Raw genomic sequence first — 23,321 nt, 5'->3', positions numbered from 1 at the left:
ATCAACCGCAGTCTGCGCTGCAGATTAGCGCTGTGTTTGTAGTTTGACGAACCTTTCTGGGCTCACTACGGGCGGCTTGTGGCATACTAGAATAGCAGAGATTACACTTCCAAAGATAGATTTCAAGAGGGATGCATAGCTACCTCCTCGAAATTTCTCTACTTAGATGATGACACCTCTTGATGCGAGTATTGGTGATGTGACTGAGGGAGGAGAAAGAAGCTTTGTCGAGCTTTAAGGCCGAACGCTGAAGTATCGCTGCTGCCATTACACCATATCTAAGTTCTAGAAGCTATGAAATCTAAAAAGTCTATCGATTGCTTGCGCGTTTGTACTGGCTCAGAAATTATCAAGATAACCGGTACGCCATGAACTCGAACTTGGGTCTCCATCGCTCAGTTCTTTGATTTTTTGCCCTTAGGCACGCGGCACAGCCAATAGAAGAACATTGCAGCGGCAACATTGAACGCGACATATACCCAGAGAAGGCCGAAATCTCTCCAGCGTGTATCCCAACTAGCGTTGATGCGAGTGAGAAACTGGTTGGTGTTATCGATCTGGCAGTACTGGCATTGATCTGTTGCCTGCTCGTCGCGAAGGTAGCCTCCAGCCACTGACATGTATTGTTGCATGTACTCAGCACAGGTCCCGTTCGCCGGGGCAAAGACCTGGAACTCAGCGTCCGCGCAGTATGCAGGTGTCTGACCGATCGTGGTGGACATAAAGCTGGACACCAGATATGTAAATGGATTGACTCGGTACATGAAGATCCAGAAGCGAGGAAGTGTGCTCGGCCCCGAGAGAATGCCGCAGAAAGCGTAAAGCATGATAGACATCAGCGTTGCGAATGCGCCTGCGACATCCTCATTGGGGCTTCCTGCGATCAGCATGTGTGCCAAGGCCGATGCAAAAAGGAAGGTGACGACGACCAGGAGCAGTGTATGGAAGGAACGGATATTGACAGAATCCGTGATCTCCATGTTCCGGTACAAGCCAGCGGGATAAAACCAAACGAGGAAGCAGAGGACAGCCATGAACTACCGGAGGCAGTTAGCATTTGATGGGTTCGAGCAGAAACAGGTATACTTACAGCATTCCAGGCCATCTCGATCATAATATTGGATAAGACGAACGTCTGCCACGCATACGTCTTCGACTGCCGTTCACGAGCTTCATACAACGTACGCTGTACGACGAACATGGGAAGGATCTGGTAAATGAGTTGAATGACCACGAAGAGAAAGATGAAAACGCCGAACATCTGGTTCTGGAGACCTTGTTGAGTGTTGATTCCTTGGAAGAACGAAAAACCGATCAAAAGCGAGCAACCAACGGTCAAGATGGCCTTGGAGTAGATATACGAAGGAGTGCGCCAGTACTGCTGAGCAACACGCGCGGCTACAGTAGAGAACTGGGTCGTGAAGGATGCGGCGAACGCTTGATGGCTTCCATCGGTAGAGTCCATGACAGCGGATGGATAGTTGACAAGATCCCGTAGTCTTGAAAGCTCCGCTTTTACTTCTTTGTGCTCCTGGCTGTCCTTCCACACTTGAGGCCAATCGATCGACGTTTGAGCTCCAGGGGCCGCGCCGATCGCCGCAAGCATGTATTCAGCGGGATTCTCTCCTGGAGCATACTTAGGTCCGCCATTTCGCGCGAAGTAGTCGAGAAGAACGGTTGAGTTGGTGCCAATGTCACCAAAGTAGACTGTCCGGCCACCTTTCGCAAGGAGCAAGATACGATCAAATCGCTGGAAGAGGAGGGACGATGGCTGGTGGACTGTACAAAGAATAGCTTGTCCATTACGTGTAAGCTTTTCCATGAGATCACAGATGGACCACGCAGTCTGGCTATCCAATCCAGATGTGGGTTCGTCGAGGAACAGAAGAAGCTGAGGTCGGGCCGCAAGCTCAACACCGATTGTCAAGCGCTTGCGCTCTGCATGAAGTTAGCATTTGGAGATCTCAGAAAGGGGGGATTAGCTCACGCTCGACATTGAGTCCTGAGCCAGGTCTACCGACGACAGCATCTGCGTATTCTTGCATATCGAGGAGGTCTATGACGTGATCCACGTATGCTAGCCTCTCGCTTCGAGAATACTCGATGGGTTGTCGCAGCAGGGCTGAAAACTCGAGTGCTTCGCGGACAGTAGAAGTTTCAAGGTGCAGGTCCTGTTGCATCGCATATCCGGTTTTTCGTTGGAAGCTTTCATCGCGTTCCCGTCCATCCACGAAGATGCTCCCAGAAATGACGCCCATCGTTGTGCGACTTGCTAAAACGTCGAGCAAGGTGGTCTTACCAGCACCGGAGACTCCCTGATCGGATGTTAGGAGGATACTATCAGCTGTTTGGGTCTCTTACCATAAGTGCTGTGAGTGTCCCTGGTTTGATCCAGCCGTCCACTGCGTCCAGGATCTGGCGCGTCTCACCCTTGATCGGTACTTCATAGTTCACACTCTCCCAGTGGAAAACTGATTGCTGCTTCTGAACATTGGGTGTGGACGTGCCGCTGTTGTCAGTCTTCTCGCCTCGGTGAGCGGATATCTTGCCGGTCTCTTCATCCGATCCACGTTGCCGCGCGGCCTTTGCCATCTTTGAGCGTCGAAATACCAGGACCTCGCCCTTTGAACGCTCTGAAGCAACAAGCTCCGACATGACGAGATGAGTGATGAGCAAGATAATTGTTATGGCCACCATGATCCCGAAATTCCTCCAGCGATTGTTCCAGTTATATGAGAACGCTGTCTCGACGTAGGCGGTACCACCAACAAAATTCTGGCCGGGCTGAGATCCAATCACCGCACATGCTTGCTGCTCAGCGGATATATTCTCATAGCCAGGGCCAGAGGGGACGAAGCTAGCGCAGGGAAATTGTCGGTCGTGAAACTCGTTGACCATCACGCTCTCGAAACCGTACGATACCGGGTCTATCCATCGGACCCAACTTGCCCACCTGAGAGAGTTTAGTAGAAGTCTGTCAACAAAGGGTTGCACGTACCCTTTCATGTACTTGACTGGAATTCCAAAGCCCATGTAGAGCACTAACACCAACAGGATGATAGAGCTAGGCGCAAGGGCCTGTGCGATAGTCTTGGTCATACTTGCGAACAAGCGGAAAAACATGCTCATTGAGAGAGTCATGGTGAAGGCGATCAGGTAGAAGAAGAAAAATGCTCCAGCTTCTCGGCGCAGATTAGCCATGAAATAGAGAGTGCAGTTTACGACAAGACCGTTCAGTATCTTGTGAGGCAGATCTACGACCATTGATGCCATCGCTTCTGCGCTTGGGTGGTAGAGCGCGTATCGATTATGCTAATAGACGAGTCAGCCCGGTGCGATAGGATCTCACATGTTTGACAGACCTTCTCTACGATCTGGCGCTTTGCATAAAGGCTCATAATCTCCAGCATACTGCTGAATGCGTTCAGTAGCACCATCATGAACAGGACGGCGCCTCTCATGAAGAGTGAAGACGTGTTTGCTGGCAAGTTGTAGAAGATGGAAGCAATGATCAGGGCCTCAAAGAAATTGACAGTGAGCATTGTTATCGGCACACTTGGGTCACCTTTGAGCCGCTTCAATTCTCTCCACATACAGAGACGGACCTGTCCCCAGTATGACAAGGTGAATGGAGATGTTGACCGTTGTGTCTGTGATTTTTCCAAATTTCGGGACGTGGCAAACTGCTCACAACCAGTACCACCGAGTGGATGGTTCTGCTTGTACTCTGCAATGTCGCGCAAGAGTAGTTGTCGTTCTGCACTTTCCCTCCAGCAGCGTGCAAAGTCGTCAGACGTTCGGGGGGTTGAGTTCTCGTAGCCAGATCTAATGCGACGTTCGGCAGGCGAGGTCATCGAAGTGAGAAAATCGGGTGTTGTCTGAGACTCTGGACATTCGAAACCTAGGCGCTGGAAGTAATCGCGCGCCTCTCGCGCAGGACCGAAATAGATTTGTCGACCTGCATGGGATCATCAGCCACACGAGCTCTCGACAAATCGAAGGCTATATGCACGTACCTTCATAGAGAACAGTAACCTTGTCGAACAGATCATATGCAGCCTGCGGGGACTGATAGAGAGCAACGGAAACAGAAGTCCCGAAGACATCGCATTGAGTACGGAGTGTTTTGCAGAACTCGACTGCATTTGCCGAATCCAATCCTATTCTCTGTCAGTTTGGTCATTGCCATGCAGGCCGTATTGTTACGAACCACGCGTGCTGTTATCCCACGCCTGTAAGGGTGCAAAGCTCAATGTAGCTTCAGCAATGGTTACTCTCTTGCGTTCACCGCCGCTGACTCCTCGGACAAAGTCGTTGCCAACACGTGTATTCATGGTGTGACTTATGCCAAACATGGCCATCACAACCTTTACTGCATTAGCTTGATGTGTTTGGTAATTAAGATAGACGCTACTCACATCGCGCAAATGAGCCGCATACTGTTCTTTTGCCACACCACCAGGTAGGTTGCGAGGTGCACGAGCAAGTGCTGCAAAGTACAGTGTATCCCCAACGCTGAGTTGAGGAAAATGAGCGTCGACTTCAGCTGTGTAAACGGCTTCGCCACGAAACATGGATTGCATATCAGTTGCGGAGATACCCTGGTAGTTTACGTAGGACTCAGGGCTGACTTGGAAGCCATGTGTCTCGCCGGCAATAGTCTTGAGTAGAGTGGAGCAGCCAGAACTATAAACGTTAGCATTTGAGAACAAACGAGGGAGCCACACTTACCCAGGAGGTCCGAGCACACAAAGCTGTTCACCAGGAAGTAAGAGACCATCCAGACCTCGAAGAATCTCAATCTTTTGGCTACCTCTGCCGAATAGAGCTGGGAGCTTCAAGATGGTGTTGCCAACAGTCGATTGGAAGTCGGTCGGACTTCCTTGACCCCAAACGTCGAGACCCTCGAAGGCGAAGCCTGCCACACGAGCGACAGACTCATCGCCACTGTACTTTAATTCGTAGAAGGCTTTAGCCCAATCTCGAGCTCGAAACTGATCGCTTTGTGGATCTAGTCGACCGCCTTTTGTAGCCTCGAAGGGTGATCCGTAGTTTTGCTGCGATTGTGACGTATATTTGCGAACGAGGTCAAGAACCTCTTGCTCCTGCTGTATGTCCTGGTCGCCAACAGATGCTATGCTTTCCTCCGAGTTTGAACGGGAGTCTAGCTTCTGCTTTTCTGCGAGTTGTTGTGTGAAGATCCTTGGATCCGACATAGTGACAAGGGAAACGCTGGGGAGAGTGTGGATGTATGAGATGGTGCAAGGCAACCAGTATATATTGATTTTTCATACATAGGCCGCGAAGAGAACTTACGGGCTCCGCACTCCACAAAATGCCAGCTCGCGGCAGCCCTGACGGGGCCAAGACCATCCATGACTTCCTTGAGGCCAGTTGCGCCTGCAGTTTGGATGGGCGTGACTCCTGCTCTCGCAAAAGCTGGAATGTCCGAAAGTGCGTATCATCTGCCAAGAGTGTTTCCCTCCGAGCTGCTGAGCCACAGCCTGGTTGTGATTGGCTTACCTGACCGGCGCCCGAGAGCTCCGCGGCTCCGCGGCGTTATATTTTGTGCTTACACCGCGACCACCACTAAATGATTACTGCACTCACAGTGCCTGGGCGAGATCTTGGCCGGACTTAGGATCTGTTACTACTACTGAGCTCCACCTCCGTCCTGGGCCCGCAGACACATCCAGGGGCCCGGACGCCGGGAACTCAGAGAGCAGCACATCTCAGGGATAGTGTTCTACTGGGCCGTTCACTATGAAACTTGCTGTGGGTGGCCCACACTGCGTTCATTCAAACCGTACTGATCTCCTCTAGTGTCAGCGCTGTAAGCGCAAGAAGGTACGTCGCTGTAAGCTGGCTGCTGCTGCTGCTGCTCGACTTCATGTTTCAGCTCTTCCACACCACAGAAGTTGACCTTCATGACCAAGACCTTTCTGTTGTTACGGGATAGGATTGGCGCTCGAGTCTAACGAGGAGTAGATTAAATGCGATAAAGCCGCCCCTGTCTGTCATCAGTGTGTTATCGCAAAGACCGAGTGTCAGTATCTCGAACGACGCCAACGGCCTCGGCTTGCACAGCAGAGAGGCGCGACCACATCACTGAACCAGCGACTAGAGCTGCTTGAAAAGCAAATCAGCAATGTTGGCCACCGTGCTGAGCTTGCACCGCAACGATCGCGATCGGTCTCAGCATCAGTGACTACATCCACATCAGATAATGCAAACCGTGATCTTGCTATCGATTCACCTCCGACTGCTACATTTCGGGCAACAGAGAGCGGAGAAGACCTTTGGGTTTACCGTATGGCCACTGATACAAAGAAACAACTACAGTCCCAAACCACACCAATCACTACCCCAACACCACAGATTGACACCGACATGTCTGCTCTGAATGATGCCTTGGAGGATCTCGGAAAACTCAAGCTTCGAGCCAATCTCATACAAGGAAGGGTCGTCTTAACAATTCCACTTGAAGAAGCAAAACACTGCCTCGAATCTTTTATTGAGATGATGAACACGTTGGTAGTACCGGGCGCCTTTACAGCGGCTCTCGACGTGAACCTTCTACGGTCGCTCCCATACGTCATCGACTCACCTCACATCAAGGTCGATCCAGGGGTCCACGTTATGTACTTTGCAGCAATTTACTATGGTCTCAATCAAACGCGTGGGCCTGGGGATACACTGACTCAAACTGCATATCTGAAAGCGTTAGAACACGTTCCTGCTTGGTTGGAAGCTCCTACTGGAACATCTATGGATGGATACACGGCAGCGTTAAGCGCCTGGGTTGCGATCAATAATCTGGACTATCAGCTTTCATGGAAGTTCCATCTGAAATCTTGTCACTATCTGAAGAGCAAGGGTATTGACAATCTGGATGCCACTCCAGCTAACTCAATTAAGGAAGAAGAGGAAAGAGAGCCGCTTAGATATCTCTTCTGGCAAGTTCTATCGACAGATTGTCTGTTCCGTTTGTTCTGGGGGAGACCCACTGTAGTGAGTCCACACCTCATATGCTCTGGTATCACCAGCACGAGGGCACCCTGGCCATCGCTTTCACAGAATTGAGCTGACACGAGTACAGCTGAGATGGAAACCGCAGACCGTCAGGCCACCGGCTGTCTTACACCCCAAGCATATGCATCCGCACCCTACTCAGGTCATGCTCTTATGCATCTGGATAGACTACACATCTCGAACGATTGAGCAAATTAGTTCCATTGATAACGCTACGGCTGAAGGTATCAGTGTCTCTCATGACGTGGACGATTGCTGCCGCAAGCTCGAAGTGATAGTGGCAGACTGGAAGATGGAGGCGACCATGAAAGACATGACTGTTCCATTCTCGCTTCGTTGCGTTGTCGCCGATCACATCATGAACATCTCCGCCGTTATTGTCGGGTTGAAACGACTTGCAAATCGAGTCGATAAGATCAGTGATGTCGATGCAATTACCATACGTGCGGCACGAACGATTGTCCGCACTCTGCTGTATTTTGATCAGGACGGTAGCGCAAGAGTTCAGAAAAAACCTGGTTCAACAAACTACTTCATTCAGTAAGTTTGATATCCCCTTCTCGTCTGTAACCCCACTTTCTTTTGCTGCGAGGCAGTCGGAAAGCATGACCAACCAACACTCGGCAAACATCGGTGCCTCTGAGCCAAAATCTGCGTTGACTACCCGTTTGAGCATTCCAGATGGGACGTACTAACGTATCGACATAGCTTTATGAACTTCTACCCCTTCTGTGCAGTATTCACGCTCTACGAACACATTATGGCTTGCACCAATCCTGAAGAGTGTGAGGAAGATGTTCGTCAGCTGGAGCGGGTCGCTGATGCTATGGAGCACACCAGCAAGACTATCCTCTCGGATCTCAAGCCGTTCACGAAGACCATCAAGGCGCTCAATAGAGTGTGTCGGACCATACAAGATGATCGCCGGAACAAAATGCCCAGCTCTTCAGGAGGACAATTAGCAGGCTCTGATGACACGCAGCAACAGTCAACTAATCTCAATTTCAACACAGCCATGCCAGATCTTGATCTATCGGCCTTTGATACAATTCCTGACTTTCCGATGACGATGGACGGCGATCTCGACCCGCTTGGATTTGTACGAGCGATGGAAAACGACTTCATAGGCCGCAACTGGAACGAGAATTGGTGGGACATTGGTGATACTGTGAATGACGGTATGGACAGCAACATGAGTTTCATGCAAGCAGCGTAAGTTGTGCATGAATGATGATTTCTCAAGCGACTTTTGACTGACGGCAATAGTGTTGAGCCAGGTCAACAGCAGGCAGCTCTATCGATGCCAACACCAAACACTTGACGAGACGGATCTACTTACATACTGACATTGTGTCGGTATCAGAGAAATGTGTTTGCGACAAAATTGTCCTATGTGTACTCCATAGTGCGGAGCCGGTACTCTGGAATGTTTTGTCGGGTTACAGCCAGTGCATCGCTCACATTATGTTCCCACAAGGCCTTAACACAGGGCCGCTGTCAAAAAGTATTCGGATTCATCTTGTTCGGAAGCTTGTCATGGCCTTCAACTCTCGTGAAGAGTCAAATAGAGTCAAGATATCTTCGTTGACGATGTCGCGATCGTTTCGTCAAGTCCCAAGTCCCAAGTATTTACCTAATGTAAGCAAGGAGAACATCGACCGCAACATGGGCGGAAAATGAATGTTGGACAGTATGAGGCGAGTTTGTGACGGAGTTTAGATGTTAATCACAGCAACGTCACCAAAGACTGCTGTGCTTGATTGGCAAAGGGCACGACTGTTCCACGTCCATATATATGTGGTCCAATTCGTGTACTCCAGCGCCGCAACACAGTGTTAGGGCCTGCACCATTGCGACTGTTCTATTCATTCTATACAGCATCATAATACCGTTTTTGCAGTCACCCGGCATTCCAAGGAGATGCTGCTCAGGTACCACCTTCATTCTTCTGCTGAGCAAATGCTCGGTTGTCACTTGCCATAAGACACTTGAAGGAGTGGGGCCAAAACAAGCCAGTGACAAGGTGTGTTGAACCGCTTAGCAATGCTTGCAGTATGCTTATTTTTTTTCAATCCTCTGTGGTATTGCACTTGATGCATTCTGGACTGCGCGCGCCGCTGCTGTATCACTGCCATCTCAAGACGGTCACAACTGGCAACTTCTGCCTGGACACCACGAAGCAACGGTACATCTTCCAGTGGCTCCTACTGTTGAATACGCTGCGACCTGATCGACAAGGGAATAGTATTACCACATCCCCGTGATGCTGTCTGTACAGCGGCATTGCCACCCAGGGGCCTACTGCGTGCAAAATCAATTCATTCTTCCAAGCCTGACTAGTAGTTCATGCATTTCCTTATTAGGAGACCGTCAGCAATCAACCGAAGTTCAGGCCGAAGCGCGCGCCAACAGGTACTTCTACATAGCACTACATACGCCCCGATGTAAACGCAGTGTGCACGAACTTCGCAGCATGCGCTTGTGTTGCACCTAGCCCACACTTGATGTGACCGTTGATGCCATGCTATTGTCGTTACCACGCCGCCAAAGAAGGCCGTCTGGTCAGACATACAACATCACGAACCATGGCTACAGTATGGCGAACCGTGGTTCCAACGATTCTGCGAACCATGTTTACAGCGCCTCTAACGCTGCCCAGGTTCATGTTACGACTTTCGCACCAGTCACTCTGCGCTCTTCGAAGCACTCTGGCCTCGATTTGTACTCCTGCATGTTCAGGGTGAGTTAAGTTTTAACACATATAGTTTTCTTTCAGCATGCCGATCAAGGCTGCAAAATGGAGAACGCAGAGACATCAAATGGATATGCCTAGCGACAGCAGCTTCCCTAGCCAGACAGATGCGGACTGCCGACAAGGCTGGAACACAAACAAAGACCGCATGACAAGCTGCTGAGATTGAGCGTTTGAGAAGTCCGGGGTTTGTTTCAGCGCCAAAACAGCGCACAGGACTCCGAGTCCCAGCAACAGCGGCACACGACCACGGTACAGTGTTATTCGCATGTTATGGCAAGCTGCAGGCGGGAGATTGCCATCCCTAATAGCGTGCGGCGTGAACGAGCAGGCGGTGCGGGGAGCCAGGCGCAGCTATTTTGGTGCGCAGCGCAGGCGCCGCGATTGGCTACCGAGAGTTTTGCACGTCGCACGGAAGCTGGTCGGGGCGCCCATGGGTCACTCAGGGTGCAAGATGTCAGACATGGGCGGCGTCTGGACGGCCTCGAGACGTGTGGGTGGCTGCATCGTCAGGAGACATGCATTCGACACTTGTTGGCGGGCGTGCATTCCAGAACAAACCCAGGCGGCTGCAGAGGGCAGTGATTTGCGGAGACGGCGTCGGGACCGCCAGCGAATCCCGGAAACCCCTCAAGGGCCTCAACGACGATGTCGAGGGCGCCAGACTGCCGCTTTAGCGCACGCAAAGGCCCGGGATCGTTGGGCCGTCTCGAAGCAGAGGCTCTACGGCGACGGTGACCGCGCTTGCCGACAGGAACCGACAGCGCATTGCTGCACCACAAGGCTGCACGCAGCGCGCATTCCCCTGGATAGGTACACACCTCGAGCGCCGTGCGGCGGCCGGCAGGAGCGGTCAGGGTCTGTGTGGTCATTTGCTAGTCTTTGGCGAGGCTGAGCTGGCTGGCACCCGTAGCGTGCAGCGCGCATGCGTGTCGTCTCAGCGCCGACAAGACCACATCAAGTGCTGCGACACGGCGAGCTGCCACTGCAACGGGTCGTCTCGCACGCACTGCGCGCTCATGGCCGCTGCTTGCAACCGCACGATCTGAGCCCAGCACCGCGAGCACAGTCCGCCTGGTCGAGGAGATCCCAGACAAAACGCCTGCGACGAAACGGGCCTAGCTCCAGTGCAGTGGCGAAGTGCGCGCCCAATCACAGGCGCCGAGCCAAACAAGGGCCCACTCCTTCGCTAGCCACAGGCCGTCGCCCGCTGACTGCGTGCCTTTCAAATCGCCCACCCTTCCCTCCTGTTCCTCGCTCGCCCGCACCCGCACCCACGCTCAACTCAAGACATCTACTCAGCCTCGTACTGCACATTAGTTAATACGCCCGCCTCCGCCCTCGCCCGCAGTCTCTGACGCTCGCACGCGATACGTTACACACCTCCCGACCACCCGTCCCGTTGCCGGCCTGCTTTGTTGTGATCCTCGCTCCACCGCCCTTTGCGCAGCCCCCACCACCGACTTTCATCCGGTCTGCCATCAGCACAGTCCTCAACCATGTCGCAGTTCTTCAACTACGGTGCACAGCACCACGCCCAGCACCTCAACGCCCACCAGCACAACACCAACCACCACGGCGGCCGATCGCGGCGTGCGCCCCGAATCTCGGCCCAGCACCAGCAGAAGCAGTTCCGCCAGGTCCGCACTCCCAAGGAATTCAACGTCGAGCCGCCGACGTCCATTGCCTTCAAGCGCGACTTCGAGGCCGCCCGCTCGTTCGACATTGAGGATGACGAGATGTTCTGCCCGTTCCACCTGCTCACTGAGGATGATGTAAGTCATTCGGCCCGTGACATTTGCCACCGTCATGTCATAGCCAGACCCTGACACGATGCAGCTCCAGTCCATCCATTCGTCTGGATCTGACCGCTCGTCGCTGTCCAGCGGCTCGCCCGAGCAGTCGCCGCTCCAGCACCAGCTGCAGCCCACCCCCTCCTTTGTTCTGTCCACCGCACCCAACCCATACACGCCCACCAACTTCCAGCAGAACAGCGCTTCGCAGACAAAGCTGCACCAACCACTAGCTCAGCGCACCCGTAACGCCATCCCCATCGTCGACCCCTCAACACGGGCCGTCGCGAGCCCACCCCCATCTGTCTCGCCCAACCGACAGATGCAGCAGCAATTCATGTCGCAGCGCCGCTGGTAAGCTTCGCTGGCATGAGGCTTAGCGACGTCCGACATGGCATTGCGGCGTCTTCCGTTGCTTGCTAGTGGCTGCTCCAGGATCTACTTCTTCTTGATATCCATACTACGCCTCCCTTGTACAAATCTACGATATCTTCTTCGACATCTTGGGTATCCCACTCGCACCTGCGACGGCGTCACATTCTTCTGCGGACTTATTTGAATAGATGCTAGAGCCTCAGTCTCCAGCGATAACGCATTACGGCGGTTTGCACACTCGGTGTTTTGGTCGCATTGGGAGTTATCATCAGCGTTCTAAAGACGAAAATCTTGATGTCTTATTGCCCGGCTGTTTGGCCATACAAAGGGTAGATTTCTTTTGTCTGGTCGGTTCTCGGTTTCAGCGGTCGGTATATACCAATTGGCGAATTTCGAAGCGGCGGTGTCAGAGCGTGTTGGGTCATTGGTTCGGGTGCATCGTCTGGGTGTCTTATCAATCATTGTACGACGCTGGGATGATTCTACGCAGTCATATGGCGCTGGTCTTGTTTATTTCCTTGTTCTTTTGTATGAGCTTTACATACGACCCTGGTGGATAGGGGCGATCTTCTTGGATGTTTTGGTCTCATCTGGATTTCATATTTGACACGCCTCTATCGAGGGCAGTGAATATCTTAGGACGCAATCGCACTCCTCTTTACCTACGACTTGCAGAGCAATCTTCGTGCGCTCACATCAACTGCATCACTGAAGCTTAGCTCGCGCCTGTCCCGTCAGCTGCCGGTGAGCATTTCATACAGGAAGGTCTGGCGACGCACGTCTGGACAGCTCCATCAGGCCATGAATCGTGTGGTGCTCATGTGAGCTGCGGGGTCAAATCTTGTCTGAGGCTTAATGTAACGTTGAAACAAGAACGCGAGCAAGTAGAGTGCTGAATCCCACGCGGGGTGTCGTGCAGGACCAGTACACATGCGTGCCATGGGGACTTCATTCCCCGACCGCGCCGTTGCGCCACTGAACAACCAAAGCGTACAAAATCAAGCATTCAGGCACCGTCTGCGACAGAGCGGGCCAGTGCTTTGAAATGGGCGTCGCGCATTGGACGCTCGCGGCCAGATGCACCATTCGTAATGGTGGTAACTCCGCGTTGACGTCATATATTCGTCCCTAGCTTGGTGGGTTTCTTCATCTGGGGAAGCTTGAGCTGTCCTTTCTCCCGCAATTGATCACTGCAGCCAAATCACTTCTGACTACGCATTCAATTCCATCAGTCAAGATACCCATCAATCCATCCTCGTCCATCGCCTTACCCAAAAGCCCCACGACCTCACACCACCATGTACTCCATCCGCTCCATCGCCCGCCGCGCGCCTTTCGTGTCCGCTGGCCATGTCCAGCGCGCTGCCTTCTCACAGTCAATAGCCCGCAGCGCCGGCAAGGAGTCCAAGCTGCGTATGCAATGCCGTCGGCCCATGAGATTACACACTGACGCGTGCAGACACCGAGGGCCGCGCCGACGAAGCCGAGCAGCTCAAGCAGCAGCAGCTGAAGAACCAGAAGGAGGGCAAGGGCAAGTGGGAGGAGGGTCTTGCCAGCGACAGCGAGAGCATTGTGCGTATCCGATGCTTGAGGCGCGGAGAAAGGTGCTAACACTGTGCAGGTCAAGGCGGACAGGAGCGAGACTGGTGCGTCGGCCAAGGATAATATCAAGAAGCTCCAGGAGGAGACTGCGAAGGTCAGCTCGAAGCAGTGAGATGTTGACGTTTCTCTGCCAGTCGACGTGGGCGAATACGAAGAACTGGGGCCGTTGCTGGGAGGACTGGCGCAATGAAAAGCAGCTTGCAGTCAGCATTTTATGACTGGTGTACTTTGTAATGAATGCGAACGATCATCTTCATAACTGCTTCCCGTTATATAGTTGAAGAGGGTCTGTTCGCTAACACTAAACACACCTTCTAGCAACATGGCAGACTTTCGACGTCACAGAGTTGAACGTGGTAAACGGTGCACTGTATCGATGTCTCTGAGTTGCTAACTCAAGGGTGTTGCAGCTGTTGCCTTATTCAAGCAGACGCTTTCTTTCCAAGACATCTCATCTTACTGTACATGTCATCTCCTCAAGCAACAACCCAGGTGGATTTGTCAGGAGTACGGTCTACCCCAAGAAGTGCTTCTAGTTTCCTCATATCTGAGACCAGGCCACATAGATTCAGTCTAGGCATCAGAGCCTATCTGCAGCTTCGACAAAAGTCAACAGCACGGAGCCTTGGGGACGAATTGAAGCCGGCACCGAAATTTCCATACTCATTGGCTGTCAAACCCAAGGAAGTAGTCCGCAGCTTGTCTGACAAGCTCCTCAAAAGCTGCTTGGAGTTTGGGCCCTGAAGGCGCTCGCACGAGCAGAAAGCCATGGTCCCAAGCGGACCATACTACCAACGAGCTCGGACTCGAATTGGTGTATGTTTCGGTTCGCAGCGCACAGGCTGTAGACTTGTCTATGTTCAGAGGCAACAACTCCGCTGGCAAGCCAGGAAGTGTGAAACTATCTAACGCACAGTTGATGCGAACACAACGGATTGCGCCACTGCTCATGGTCAGTCCACGAGCAGCTGAGGGACGGGAGGGTTGAGTATTGACGTAGAGGTATGGGCATGATCAATCTTTGACCCTCGATCAAGACCAAGTCCTAGGATCGAGTGTTGCGGAGAAGTACGCCCAGAGGGTCTTGGCTAAGTGATCTCGTTTCGCGGAAATGATTGAAGGGAGGTCGTCCAAAGCTCAAAGTGAACCTGCAGCGTCCCTGCTCCACTCCTTCTAAGACAAATTCCTACATGTGCGTAGCCAGATATGACGAGTGAGATACTCGCTGAAGTGAAAGGACACTGCGCTTGCACCGGCGCGTGCGTATCGTGACGGACTGCCGAAGGCTATAACAAGGTCTGATTACGAGTAGCAAGCGAACGAGCAAATGCATGCTGAATAAGAAGCTCAAGGTGATCCGACTTGCGTAGAGAAGAGCGTGAGGCACACGGGTACACGAAACCACGTTTGAGATAATTGGACCAACGATTGCGTGTGGTAGCGTATGTTACAGTGTATGAAAGTACCGCGACATCAGTGAATCGCAAGTATGAATATGCTACCTTGAAACCTGTCGCCTGCTCTAATATGATGGTCGAGTGTGGCAGAGAGTTGCCAACAACTGAAAGAATCTGTTGCTGGCAATTGAGGAGGCCAGATAAAGACAGAACGAAGACTAGTCGGAGCAGCCGCGTCAACACCATCAGGTTTGTGCAAGTCATCAACACGCTCATCGATTTGAAGACTGCGCTGGGTGTGTGCACATGTTTACCCAAGACATACAGCCCGTCCAAGAGAGTCCAGGGATTGGAGCCTCACAGCTTCCTTTCGATAATTTGCGGATGAATTACTCCAAGTCCATGCGTTATGATACAGCCAAATATACACAGCTCTTTCTTCTTACTCATACCTTGATTGTGTAACGGCTCGAGTCGTCAGCCTCTACTACTTTCATTGACCTCTTTCGCTCCCAGAAGTCTAATGCAGGCATCTTCTTGTTATCTGCTTTCCTCTGCACAGCAGCCTGAACTGTGTCCTTCTCTTTAGGCGTCAGTTCTATATTTTGGTCTAGCTTCTTCCCAATACTAGACGCTAGCACTGGCTCCTGCTTCGTCAGAAGCTTCTTGACCTTCTCCCGCAACAACCTGGCTGACTCCCTCTTCTGCTCCATCGTGACAATCCCGTTAGACCGGGCTGCCGCCTCCGTCTCTGCCTTCGCGGTTCCCACGCCCCAAGGTTTTGTGTCCTCCGGCAGCGCAGGCCATACAAAGGGCTGCTCCATCTCTACTGTCATGTACTTCTTCGATTCAGGGCGAAACCAGTGGCGCGGCTGATCTGGTGCGTCGCGAACGGGCATTTGCTTGACGTAGGACCGGATGTTGAAGCATCGGACATTGTAGGCGTGGTAAAGGTAGTCGCGCAGGTCGTACTTTGAGAAGTCCAGCGGGACGAAGAAGCGCGCGTGGTATGGCGAGAGACCGTGTGTGCGCACCATTGCGACTGTGAACTTGGGCCTAGGGGGCGTCAGTCGCGGTCCGCTGGCTATATGAGGAGCCAAGCGCGACATACAGGAAGATCTTCTTGCTGCCGAAGGCGATCAGCTTCTTTGAGATCGGTACTGCGTCCATGATGGGCTGTGTTGACTGCGCGAGCAATCAATGGGAGATGTGGACCACGTGCCGGCTTTCGGAGCGAGATGTGAGGCGGGAGATGGTCGACAGCACCTACGCGGCGATGTGGAGTTTGACGGTGGTGTCCAGAAAATCGCGGAGGTGCGCAGAACTCCGCGTCTTGGCAATGCCTACTGCAACATATACGCACCACCAGTTCACTCACCATGTACATCAATGAACATGTGCCCTGGATCATGCGTCACGGTGTTTAACAAGGCTTGTAGCGGTCATGTGTGATGACTTATGAAGTTTGCTAATAAACAATAAAGAAAACCTATTTCTGTGCTACCCGCAGACGAATGCCTTTCCGTCAAAGAGTTCTAGAGGCTAGATTGGTAGGATACAAAAACTGTTTGACAATCTGTGTGTAGATAGCAGCACTTCGGTATGTTTGCTGAGTTCTACAGACATATGCTTTCTGAGGTAAAACTGCTCTGCCTGACACGCAATCTGCGAGCAAGCAATCCATTTGTCGGACCTTAGACACTAATTGACAGCTGGATGATCTTGCAGTTTCACTTCTTCACGCTTGTTTAGATCTTTTTGAACCTTTCCTGGACCATTCCTGCTCACGTTTTGGACTGCCCAAGCACATACTGCATTGCACCAAGCCACACTTATTCACTCTTCTCTCCGCTGCAAGTCCTGCCAGTGATCACATAGTTCTTATGCAGACTTGATTTGTTTCATATCTTGTCCGTTGTGTGGCTGTCAAACGCGTTCGCCAAGCTTCGATTCACTTTGACTTACCGCAGCTTCCTTCTAAGCGGTCACTCACCCCACCAACCCACCCTGACCCTCGACCTTGCACAATCCCACCACAATACACCTGAGAAATACGCTACATCTGATAGAGAGTGGCACTAGCCATGGACCGGGAACGACTACTTATAACTTTGCCCAACGGCATCGAGCCGTCCGCCCTCAGGGACAAGAAGGTAACGTCTACGATACAAATTCAACCAGAGTTACGACGTGAAACTGTCCGGAGAGAGTGTGAGAATCTCATCAACAGTATCTATAGCGACACAGGAGGCATCGTGGTGGCGCACTGGAATCGACAAACGATCAAGCACTTCGACGTGTACGCAGGCGCCGGCTCGAAGAAAGCCATAGCTGCCGTCAACGATTGGATCAATCGAGGTGACGTGAAGAGTAAAGACTCTGCAGCGTGGCCTAAGATTGGTAGCTATTGCCCAGCGCAATGGATACAAGGGTACCTGGCAGAGGAGGAAGAGCAACGAGCGGCGTTTTTCCTGGGTCCGATACCAGATCGGGAGGATATGCAGTCAACTGTAAGCAGTCAACCAGTGCTTAGGCGGCTTCGTAACTAACGTTTGATTGCAGTTCGTCGACTGGCCTGAAGACCTACCCAACCAGGATGTCACGCCCCGTACAGCGTTTGGTAACGAGCTACAGGCTCTGAACGACATCCGCAAACGAGATGAGGTCTTCATAAGGCTTCTGCACAATCATCGCGTCGAGATCATTGGGTTCGACAATGCTAATGTCCTGGAAGCCGAAGGCCACTACAAGACCGTGATCGAAAGGCTGAGAGCGGAGAAGTGCAGTCTTCACAAAGGAATAAACATGATCATAGACGGTCGAGAGGGCTTAGATGTCCAGCTACTCCGAGCAGATGTCTGGTGGCCCAGCCATACGGATGTGATCATGCCTCGACTGCTGCCGGATGTGAGCATGGATCGGCCTGGACGCTTTCGCGAAGATGGTCTCGACGACCTGCAGCTGATCGAAATCCAAGAATCGTTCAAGCACACTCTTGAAGCTGCAAGCTACAGGAAGGGGTGCTACGATTTCGCTGTGCGTCTCGGCTGCATTGCTCTTTCTTCCAAACAGATGGGAGAGAGCTATATTGGGAAGAAGAACGACAAGGTGACATTCACCAAGTCAATCAATGGCAAGGTCGACTTGTCGCACAAGAAATGGTGTGTGCGGCCTTTTCGCTTGATGACCTTTACTAATGTTGTAGGCTTCTCGAGAATGTGGCTGGTACGCAACTCTATCACTGTCTTGTCGCAACGAATGGCTTTCTTAAGCCTATCAACGCCTGGACGAATTTACCAACAGATTCCAAGGATGTCCGCCCTTCTCTACACGGGTTGTGGGTCTTCCGTGATCCCAATAACACCCAGAAGCAGCCCTTACCACCTGTGCGAAGCGTTGGCAGACCGACTCCAATGAAACAAGCACCACCGACTGTAGCTCCTAGCCCTCGGAGTAACTTGTTTGTAGTCAAGATCGATTGGACTGTCGATGAAGACGGCTCGTACGAAAAGACTGGAAAAAGGTTCTATCGGCTCGATCCTGGTAAAAATGGTCCTAGACGGAATATGGATGTCAATCTGTTGGAGTTGGGCGAGTAAGGGTCCTATCACACATTCAACTCCGTGAAGCTAATCATGACTAGATCGAGGGCCTGGTCCTTTACCTTGGAGTCTATGATGCCGATATCACGATCGAACGTCTCTCCGGCGCTTGTGGGCTTCGCGGAACGTACTGTCTTGAAAGCGGACTATGATCTGAACTCGACCCAAAGCTTTGTGACGCTGGATCGAAGCCCCAGTATCAGATCATTGCTAGTTCACGGCCGCCTCGACAAGATGTACTCGTTCGGTGTTCAGGACACTAGCTACAAGGTTGAGTTGACGGCAATGTGGTACCCCAAGGAATCGTCCCCATGCTGGGGTCTCGCCGTGCGTCACCAGCAGTGGGCCGACCATCTCGCGGAGCTGGAACAACTGCAGGCTGGTCACCAAGCCAATTGGAAAGACATCATTGGAACCTTCCTGCCTGACGACGGATGCATCTCGATGGTGCACGAAGTAGGGGATCTCGGCGTCAGCGACCTCAACATCAACAGCGATGTTGGTGTCAAGACAGATGTCGAGCCTGAAAAAGACAAAGATGATAAGAAAGACGTCGATGCTCAGAAAGACGCCGATGCTAAGAAAGACGTCGAGAAGTTGCCGCCTCGAGAAGGAATCTGCACCTTAGTAGGAATACTGCTGCGGCTTTCTGAGATTGTAAACTCAGTGACACAGGGTTGAGGTGGGTAGGTTTCATTCCTGTCAGCTCCTTGCAGCTACAAGGGAAAATCTTTGCCTAGTGAGTACGATTTCAGAGACGACGGTAGCACGCAAATCGGCGACTACTTGAAAGCTAGCGAGTTGGGGAATACCTCGGATGGGTTACCAATATGCGCGACGTCTGTCGATGGCGCATTCGCTCGCGGGGTGCTATGAATGTACCTAAGTGCCGCCTCAGGCACTTCCTTCACGTTTCTGTGTAGTCCTTGTGGTACATCCTCAATAGAAAACCCTTTCATATCATCAAGTGCCGTCCCTCCTACCCTCGACACTGCGTTGTTTGACTCGGCGACTGATGCGGACACGCAACGGCTCTATTGCCCACTCAATGTCAAATTCCCCTTTCTTCTCCCAGTTCTCCTAGCCACTCTTGTTCTTGTTCTCCTGCTCCTGCGCGTTCATGACCTTTAGTCGTATGACCTCCTCAACCACTCTGACATTCTGTGCTTTCGAGTTGACGACTCCCTCCAAATCCTTCAAGCTGTCCTGGATGTCCTTGACCTTCCTCTCATAGAAGTCCTGTGCGCTGGGAATATCTTTCTCGATGAAGAATCCTGTGCCCACGTCTACCAAGACGTGCTCATGGTCCGTCAACTTTCCAGGTACATATAGTGAGCTTGTGAGCGGGACGAGAAGGGTCTTCTCGGCGGTGGAGGACGACAAGCCAGTGGCAATCGATGTAAGACAGTCGCGGAATTTCGCCTGCGCGGAGCGCAGTGACTGGAAAGAGGTCGTGAGGTGCTCGAGTTCGCGGTCGAGTTGGGTTTTCAACTCCTGGAGCTGTGGAACGGGCAGCTGAGTAACGTCGACTGGAGGGCGTTAGAGCGATTCTACAAATTGCCGGTGCTACATACTCTGGCCGGAGCCTGGTTGTCCCTGTTGCGAGGCCATTGTGTATTGTATGAAGCTTTCGGTGCTGGTGCAATGTTTGGCACGACAGCTTTTGGCGGGGCAGCGACACAATGTGGGGAGCGCCACGTGCCGACGCGCTTCTCTCGAGCTCTTGGTTGTGTTCCGTCATACCTCACAACGCCGTCTCATGTCGAGAATTCGTCACACACGGCTCAGAGTGCCTCAATCACGCTGCTACTCTTCACAAACGCGCTTCAATCAAGCACAATGCCTCCAACACACCGATAACAATGACATCCATGGCTTCGATGCCAACCAGCCTGCAATTTTCAGAAAGGGCTTCAGTGATCTGCCTGCTATATCAAGATGGCTTACGCCTGGAGCTGCTGCAGACTCATGTGACCTCGACATGTCTTACTTAGAGCAGCACGGCGCATCCACCGTTCCCCTCGAGCTCACGCGCTCAACTCCAGATGAGCCTGCAACATTCGAACGATTCGAAGCCCCCCTTTCGCTGCTTCTTGCCCATATGGCCGGCCCTCCAACACCAGACCTTCGTATCTATCTGGCGCAATACTCCCTCGCCGACCTGCCAGCTCCCTTGCAAGCCGATTTACCCACCCCTGGGATCCTGGCCAGACTTGGGCGCGGCGACATCTACGCGTCAAGCCTGTGGATGGGCAGAGCGCCGACACGTACGCCTCTGCATCGCGATCCGAATCCCAATCTTTTCGTTCAATTGGCTGGTCAGAAGGTGGTCAGGTTGATGAAGCCGGATGTTGGACGCGGAGTGTACGAGCGGGCACGACTGAAGGCTGGTGGGGGTGGTAGAGCCAACATGAGGGGTGAGGAGATGATGGTTGGGGCTGAGATGCAGACGCTCGAAGAGGCTGTCTGGGACGGGCAAGAAGAAATTATCGAAGGCGTGGAGGCTCAGCTGTCCCCTGGAGACGGGCTCTACATTCCTCTAGGCTGGTGGCATGCTGTGCGGGGCACTGGTGCAGGTGCAAATGCTTCAGTAGGTGGCCAATTTTGTCAGAGACATGGCTGACAGTCTGCAGGTCAATTGGTGGTTCCGATAAACACTGCTTCCCTGATCCCATGCATTGCTCCAGCGAAATATCTGGATGTGATGGGACCTGCCAACTACTCGCTGTCAGCGCACGTCGCTGAACCCAGAAATGAGGCCTATACATCAATCCTGTTGGTTGGGTTCTATCCCTGCAAGGTACAGCACCGCAGAGCTGCCCAGATGTAGTCATCTCGACTTTCTGTTCGACCTCGCTTGCGACCTCACCCAAGAGCAGCAGAGACGGCTGGTGACCGATGGCAAATATGCTATCGCTGAAAGTTCACGACCAAACCTTACTTCTCGCTCTGGCTTCCTGAACTGTCGACTACAGAGATAACCATGGAGGCAAAGATCGTCCGCTACAGACTGTACGTGAAGCAGGCACCCTGGACCCATAGCACTCGGAAGTATGTCTCCATCAGCAACGGCAACGATGTTTGCAAGGACAGGGTCCCAAACTCCTACAGGGTCTCACAAACTCAACAGTGCACGCGCGCACGCACTCACGTGCTAGCTATGGACGCGCAACAGTGGGAAAGTCTCCCGTCCGGCTTTCTCCTCCAAACGAACCCAATGAAGTGCTGGTTGCGATTGCCCATAGTTCAACAGGGCCCATTCCACAGCCCCACCAAGCAGGGTGTCGTTGCATGTCGCATGTCACACTGTGATGATGCTTTCACACCTTGCGTCCTGGAACGAAACACGCAACGGCGCCAGGCGCCAGGCGCTTCAGCACACGCTCCCCTGTACCACGGAGCCGGTCGTTGCAGTGTCCAACAAACACACGGCCGTGCAGCGCCCATCGTCGTCCACGCGCACCACACAGCCATGCGCTCGTGCGCTCAATGGCCGCTTCGCGCAGCCGAAGACGTAATCGTAGTCCATACCCCTCGGCCACGCTAGATACCCAGCATCCATACACCCAGCACGACACTGCCCCAACCCCAGCGCTGATTCGCGCAGCCGCGCATCGCCCACGCGGTTGACATCACCGCGACGCGGAGCAGTGTGGCGCCGTGCCCGCGCGCACGCGCACCGATTGGCGCGGCTGCAGCCGAGCGTTTCTCAACTCGCTGCCCCCTTCCTTCGACGCGAGCAACCTCGCATGCCGTGCGCGATCTGGGCTGCCGGAGCGGCCGCCGCGGGATCCTTGCGGGTCTGCTGGTGGGCCTTGTGCGCGTGCGCGTGCGACGCCGACGGCGAGCGGAGTTGCGCTGCTGGGCTGCGCTGTACAGTCAGCACTGCGCATGGCTTTTGCGTCTGCGCTGCTGATTGCACCGCGCTGCTGCTCTGCCGTGAGTGCGGTGCGGGGACGGGCGCAATGCTGTCTCTGCCGCCACAGCTGTTGCGTGCGCCAGTGCTATAAACCTCGTGGGTCTGTGCAAGCTTGATGCCGCTTCAGCGCGGCTGGATGCTGTCAAGTGTCAATCGATATATGGACGTCTAGGTCGTAATTATACAATGAACTCCTACAACCATGCTACCAACCATGCTGACTGGCGACACGTGCGTGTGGGTGGGTATGTGTGTGCGGCGCACGAGGAGGCAAGGCGAAGCAAGGCGAAGCAAGGGCCGTTCCATCAGGAATGCAGCGCTGCGGTGCGCTGCGCGGCGCGGCGCGGTTGTGCGCCTGTCGCCCTGCAGTCTGACATCCCGGGGCCGCAGCGCCGGGATGGAGCTGAGCTGAGCTGTGGTACCGTGCGACGCAGAGGTCGATGAGATCCAAGCCGGACCGTTGAGTGAGTGCAATCGCAGAGGGGCAAGACGACTGCAAAGCGAGACGGATGGTATTAATATTACGGGAGTCACCGGTTCGGGGGCTCCCCAGAATCTACTTGACGGCGCCCACACACGCATCAACGTGCCCTGCCCAGCCAGCCCCCCAGCACCAGCACCGTCTCCCGTCACCCGTGAGCATCGTGTATCCCATGTGCCCTCCCTCCCCACCTCCACAATGCACGCAAACAACAAACGCCGCCGCATGACACACCAAACGAGACACGAAAAGCGGAAAATGGGGAATCTTGTGCAACAAACCGGGTATTCCAACTGCACCGCCAATGGGAACGGGAAGGGAGGGGGGAACCAACTATGTATGTAGAGAAGCAACGGCACAAAAGCAAT

The 23,321-nt window shown here is 53.1% G+C and overlaps 9 protein-coding genes across 9 annotated transcripts; 5 read left to right on the top strand and 4 right to left on the bottom strand.

The window, feature by feature from the left end:
• Positions 1-247: 247 nt before the first annotated feature.
• C7974DRAFT_343886 (opaque-specific ABC transporter CDR3) lies at positions 248-5,405 on the bottom strand. The gene is made up of 10 exons (XM_046139323.1): positions 4,732-5,405; positions 4,419-4,686; positions 4,211-4,367; positions 4,017-4,160; positions 3,363-3,958; positions 2,999-3,312; positions 2,362-2,953; positions 1,988-2,315; positions 1,091-1,938; positions 248-1,037 (listed from the first exon to the last, which is right to left on the bottom strand). The coding sequence occupies exons 1-10, from the start codon at positions 5,214-5,216 to the stop codon at positions 396-398; spliced, it is 4,374 nt and encodes a 1,457-aa protein (XP_045992682.1). The 5' UTR covers positions 5,217-5,405; the 3' UTR covers positions 248-395.
• Positions 5,406-5,603: 198 nt separating this feature from the next.
• On the top strand, positions 5,604-8,603 carry C7974DRAFT_57842 (uncharacterized protein). The gene is made up of 6 exons (XM_046146902.1): positions 5,604-5,775; positions 5,824-5,847; positions 5,989-7,011; positions 7,100-7,572; positions 7,741-8,210; positions 8,299-8,603. The coding sequence occupies exons 1-6, from the start codon at positions 5,764-5,766 to the stop codon at positions 8,376-8,378; spliced, it is 2,082 nt and encodes a 693-aa protein (XP_045992681.1). The 5' UTR covers positions 5,604-5,763; the 3' UTR covers positions 8,379-8,603.
• A 1,025-nt stretch (positions 8,604-9,628) lies between these two features.
• Positions 9,629-11,935, top strand: C7974DRAFT_417248 (uncharacterized protein; the record flags this gene model as incomplete). Its single annotated transcript, XM_046144052.1, has 3 exons — positions 9,629-9,772; positions 11,293-11,559; positions 11,624-11,935. 3 exons carry the CDS (start codon positions 9,629-9,631, stop codon positions 11,933-11,935), a joined length of 723 nt encoding a protein of 240 aa, XP_045992680.1.
• A 1,315-nt stretch (positions 11,936-13,250) lies between these two features.
• Positions 13,251-13,666, top strand: C7974DRAFT_379928 (uncharacterized protein; the record flags this gene model as incomplete). Its single annotated transcript, XM_046140485.1, has 3 exons — positions 13,251-13,365; positions 13,412-13,524; positions 13,574-13,666. 3 exons carry the CDS (start codon positions 13,251-13,253, stop codon positions 13,664-13,666), a joined length of 321 nt encoding a protein of 106 aa, XP_045992679.1.
• A 903-nt stretch (positions 13,667-14,569) lies between these two features.
• On the bottom strand, positions 14,570-15,312 carry C7974DRAFT_57745 (uncharacterized protein). The gene has a single exon (XM_046146900.1). It carries the CDS (start codon positions 15,225-15,227, stop codon positions 14,841-14,843), a length of 387 nt encoding a protein of 128 aa, XP_045992678.1. The 5' UTR covers positions 15,228-15,312; the 3' UTR covers positions 14,570-14,840.
• Positions 15,313-16,408, bottom strand: C7974DRAFT_57789 (mitochondrial ribosomal protein subunit L23). The gene is made up of 2 exons (XM_046146901.1): positions 16,063-16,408; positions 15,313-16,007 (listed from the first exon to the last, which is right to left on the bottom strand). The coding sequence occupies exons 1-2, from the start codon at positions 16,119-16,121 to the stop codon at positions 15,398-15,400; spliced, it is 669 nt and encodes a 222-aa protein (XP_045992677.1). The 5' UTR covers positions 16,122-16,408; the 3' UTR covers positions 15,313-15,397.
• Positions 16,409-17,035: 627 nt separating this feature from the next.
• Positions 17,036-19,332, top strand: C7974DRAFT_443126 (uncharacterized protein; the record flags this gene model as incomplete). Its single annotated transcript, XM_046145438.1, has 4 exons — positions 17,036-17,461; positions 17,514-18,112; positions 18,157-18,546; positions 18,595-19,332. The coding sequence occupies 4 exons, from the start codon at positions 17,036-17,038 to the stop codon at positions 19,232-19,234; spliced, it is 2,055 nt and encodes a 684-aa protein (XP_045992676.1). The 3' UTR covers positions 19,235-19,332.
• C7974DRAFT_443119 (c-myc binding protein) lies at positions 19,333-20,164 on the bottom strand (the record flags this gene model as incomplete). Its single annotated transcript, XM_046145437.1, has 2 exons — positions 19,333-20,082; positions 20,128-20,164. The coding sequence occupies 2 exons, from the start codon at positions 20,162-20,164 to the stop codon at positions 19,634-19,636; spliced, it is 486 nt and encodes a 161-aa protein (XP_045992675.1). The 3' UTR covers positions 19,333-19,633.
• A 148-nt stretch (positions 20,165-20,312) lies between these two features.
• Positions 20,313-21,176, top strand: C7974DRAFT_319634 (uncharacterized protein; the record flags this gene model as incomplete). Its single annotated transcript, XM_046138717.1, has 1 exon — positions 20,313-21,176. One exon carries the CDS (start codon positions 20,313-20,315, stop codon positions 21,174-21,176), a length of 864 nt encoding a protein of 287 aa, XP_045992674.1.
• Between the last annotated feature and the right edge of the window lie 2,145 nt (positions 21,177-23,321).

The sequence above is a fragment of the Boeremia exigua genome, assembly GCF_020726555.1.
Source record: "Boeremia exigua strain MPI-SDFR-AT-0100 chromosome Unknown C7974scaffold_12, whole genome shotgun sequence".
Classification (NCBI taxonomy): domain Eukaryota; kingdom Fungi; phylum Ascomycota; class Dothideomycetes; order Pleosporales; family Didymellaceae; genus Boeremia; species Boeremia exigua.
The sequence above is the reverse complement of the archived record's forward strand: the minus strand, read 5'-3'. Positions and strand labels throughout refer to the sequence as shown.